A 3,905-nucleotide genomic window follows, 5' to 3' on the forward strand; every position below is an offset into this window, starting at 1 on the left:
TTTTGACAAATGGTTTCCAGAAGCATAAAAAATAAGTACAATAGCTAGTAAGTAGTAATATTAAAACCAAGCTCGCTCACATACTATTGTTCACTACACAGGGGAGAGCTGTAGTTGTCGATGCTTGTTACTAAAAGTAGTATACAAAAAGCACAAAAGAAAAGGGATACGTATGAAGGCCTTGAATGTGAATTGGCGTGTGTAGCTCAACAATCTTTAAAAGAAACATTCTTTCCTTTTCTGTGGTCTCCCACACATGAAAATCCTGCACATCACTTCCCTATTACAAAGTGTTAATTTTTTATTATTATTGTTCCCGTTTGTAATGTAGCCGCATAACACTTATACATGCACTAGATTTCCTTTACTCCTTATCCATCATAGCCATGAACTTGCAGGGAACAGCCACCTTCACACTTCATACCGATTCAACTTTGGAAGATATTCTGATCAAGAAGCTACTCCTAAGCCATGACCCAGATGGCCGCCGTCTTGATTCGGAGCAGCTGCTTCATGCCATGGAAGATATCATGCTTTATGCTACTATATCAGATGTAATACTAATTAACCAGTCTCACCATCTCATTCCATTATCCGTTTCTTTCAGTTGCTCATCAATCATGCATCTAAGTCATCTGGAAATGTGACACTTTGAAAATATTCTTTGGCAAACTTTTTGTTTCTTAAACTAGAGAAGAATTGAGGAATTTTACATAGTATGCATCGATATATATCACATTATTATGTATGCATACTTCTGTATCTTGAGTTACAATCTTTTGGTCCATGTAGTTGATCCATTCTAGGACTTTTTCCAGATTTCTGATCTAGATTTCATTGCCAATGATTGGAGAAAAGTCACCGACATTGAAGCTGTTGGATTTAAAGAAGCACTCTCACATCTCATTAACAAGATCTCACATGAGGTAATTCTTTCTCTTCCCTTCCTCTCAACTTTCATTAGGTACATACATAATGTGATCAAATTCTCGAAACAATGACAGATACTATGCAAGTGCTCTGCTGAAGGGAGTCTACATGAGAAGACTATGATCTTGTTCGACCTACTGGGAAATTACACATGGGAGGCTAAAGCAGTTCTAGTGCTTGCAACTTTTGTAAAAAGCTATGGTGAATTTTGGCTCTTAATGCAGCTATATCCAAAGAACACATTGGCACTATCAGTTGCAATGCTTAAGCAGTTGCCAAGCGATTTGACCGCCTACACTCGTCAATTTAAGGCCTTGAGCTTGCTGATGAAGACAGTGATAGATTTAACCAAGTGTGTCATCAAATTTGAATCCCTGCCTCTTTCACAAGTAAAGTTGGATAAGGAGAACATGTCTATTACAAAGTATAATATCTACTCAGCTGTTTATTGGATAATCAGAAGCATCTTGACATGTTCTTCACAAATCTCAGACTTGAAAGCAACGACACCTCTTCAAGTGCATTCTCCTTCCTTTAATTCTACTTGCTTTAATCTTTTTGACTTTAAAATCTGCTTTAATAATTATCTGATTATATATTCAAGTACTCAGATTCAATAACAATTGCAACATGGGAGCTCTCAAGTCTGATCCACAGACTGAAAGGCATGGACAATCACCTCAATCAGCAGGTGGAGGAATGCAGTCAACAAACAGGTCACTACTTGATACTTCATAGTACAATTTAAAAACTTTTGACTCTGCTTGATGAATTTTAATTCAATATGTGTGTGTGTGTGTGTGTGTATTTACACATAAACTTAATAGAGTCACAGCTGTATCAAAGTCTGTTGAATATTTTTACGGAGGAACACAATGAAAACCAAGAAGTGCTTCGAATATTATTTGCCGTCAGAGATGACTTTCCACTACTTGACTGCTCCACACAAGCAAAGGCATGTTTTTCTTTCCAGCTTTTGCTTTTTCTTTAAGCATTGTTTATCGGCCCAACGTTGTTTACTTCAAAGCAAATTTTGCTCAACTTCTTTACCTTCTTATTTATGTCTATTGACAGCTTGGTTTGACTGAACTGAAAAACAAGGTGGTCATACTCTTGATCACAGAGCCAGAGCTTTTACCTACAGAGGAGTTACTCTTACTGGTTCAGCAAATTTGTGATAATCCTTGCAACAAAATACTAGAGGGAAGTTATGAAATTGTGTGGATTCCAATTCCAGATTCTAATTATTGGACTGATGCTGAGAAGAGAAGTTTCAGGGTTCTATCACAGTCTATTCCATGGTGCTCAATAAAGCAGCCATGGTCACTCAACTCAGCAGTGGTAACATTTGTCAAACAAGAATGGAACTACAGAGAAGGCCCGCTTATGGTTGTTCTAGATTCACAAGGAAATGTCTCAAACTTTAATGCATTAGATATGGTCTTTATCTGGGGTGTTAAAGCATACCCTTTTTCAGATTCAAGAGAAAAAGAGCTTTGGCAAGAGCAGAGCTGGAATCTCCAACTTCTGGTAGATGAAATTGATCCCCTAATTTCTAATTGGGTATTATTCTTCAACTCTCTCAACTCTGTTTTTTCATGTACTTACCAAAGTTATATATAATTAGATGCTTAAAGATCAAACCTTTGACTTCATTTTCAGGTGAAAGAAGACAGGTACATCTGCATTTATGGAAGTGCGGACATTGATTGGATACTAGAATTTAACTCAAAGTTTAAGAAGATTAAAAACACAGGTCTTCAGCTGGAGATGATTTACGTGGGTACAAGGAATGAAAGTGAACATGTAAAGAATTTTCTATCTTGGATTCAGGAAGGAGATCTGAGAAACTCATTGTTTTCTTTGTGTTTAACCAAAAGAAGGTCCTTCTGGATTAGGTTGGAAAGTATAATAAGATCAAAACTCAGGCTTGGCTACTCACTTGATACTGATCAAGCTCTACAAGAGGCTTCAGCTCTGGTCAATAATGACAATAGCAAGAGTTGGGTGGCTATAGGGAGAGGATCTTCAGACGACATTGTTATAGTTGAAGGAAGCAACATGATGAAGTGCCTAGATAGCCTTCTGGGGTGGGATGCAAAAGTGGGAAAGTTGGGATTTTGGGGTGCGCTTAGAACTGCCATTGACCCTCCTGACGCCCCACTTAGTGATGAGCCTTGTGGTCATGAATCCAAAACCATTCCTTATGGGGAAGAAAAAGCGGTGGATGCCATGGAAATTTGTGAAAAGTGCAATCTCCCATGGAAAGAGTTTGTCGTTTATAAATAAAGACTAATTGTTGATCTTGGTTGGTGACTCTTGAAACGGAATAATTTGTTTTCATAACGTAATTTTATGTTCATGGACTATTATTATTATTATTATATATGAGTACTAAGTACCACACACCAAAATAGATATCTACATATGTATTAATGTGGTGATCACAAATGTCTCTTAACATTGAAAAATGTTGAGAAATTGAAGATTTTTGTTTTCTTAATATCTATAGAGTAATATTTTGAGGCTCTTATAATATGTACATTTTAGTATGATATGATTAAGTGATTGGCTTAGAAATATTATAAATTATGTTTGGAGAGTTTGATTGAATTGAATAAGATTTATTACTCTTTATGAAATTATTTTGTTTTGAGCTGGTGATACCTGGATCATAGATCAATCTTTAAAAACACGGTCGCTCCTCGGAGTTGATCAAACAGGTCATCAATTCGGGGTAGTGGGTACTTATTCTTAATTGTCACCCTATTCAACTCGCGATAATCTATACACATCTGCATGCTTCTGTCTTTCTTCTTCACAAATAGAACCGGTGCTCCCCATGGAAAATGGCTCAGTCTAATGAAACCCCAAGTCTACGAGTTCTTGCAACTGCGTCCTTAACTCCTTGAGTTCGGTAGGTGCCATCCGGTTTGGTGCCTTGGAGATAGGCTCGATGCCTGGTACTAGTTCGA

General features: G+C 37.2%; 1 protein-coding gene across 2 annotated transcripts; it reads left to right on the plus strand.

Moving 5' to 3' along the window:
- Positions 1-230: 230 nt before the first annotated feature.
- Positions 231-3,459, plus strand: LOC133822232 (protein SIEVE ELEMENT OCCLUSION C). 2 transcript variants are annotated; one of them, XM_062254501.1, is made up of 7 exons: positions 231-554; positions 819-926; positions 1,005-1,448; positions 1,535-1,646; positions 1,758-1,885; positions 2,005-2,493; positions 2,593-3,459. In XM_062254501.1, the coding sequence occupies exons 1-7, from the start codon at positions 387-389 to the stop codon at positions 3,217-3,219; spliced, it is 2,076 nt and encodes a 691-aa protein (XP_062110485.1). In that variant the 5' UTR covers positions 231-386; the 3' UTR covers positions 3,220-3,459. The 2 variants fall into 2 exon arrangements, with proteins under 2 accessions (XP_062110485.1, XP_062110486.1); XM_062254502.1 differs by having other exon boundaries at positions 431-554; positions 859-926.
- The last annotated feature ends 446 nt before the right edge of the window (positions 3,460-3,905 follow it).

The sequence above is a fragment of the Humulus lupulus genome, chromosome 3 (assembly GCF_963169125.1).
Source record: "Humulus lupulus chromosome 3, drHumLupu1.1, whole genome shotgun sequence".
Taxonomy (NCBI): domain Eukaryota; kingdom Viridiplantae; phylum Streptophyta; class Magnoliopsida; order Rosales; family Cannabaceae; genus Humulus; species Humulus lupulus.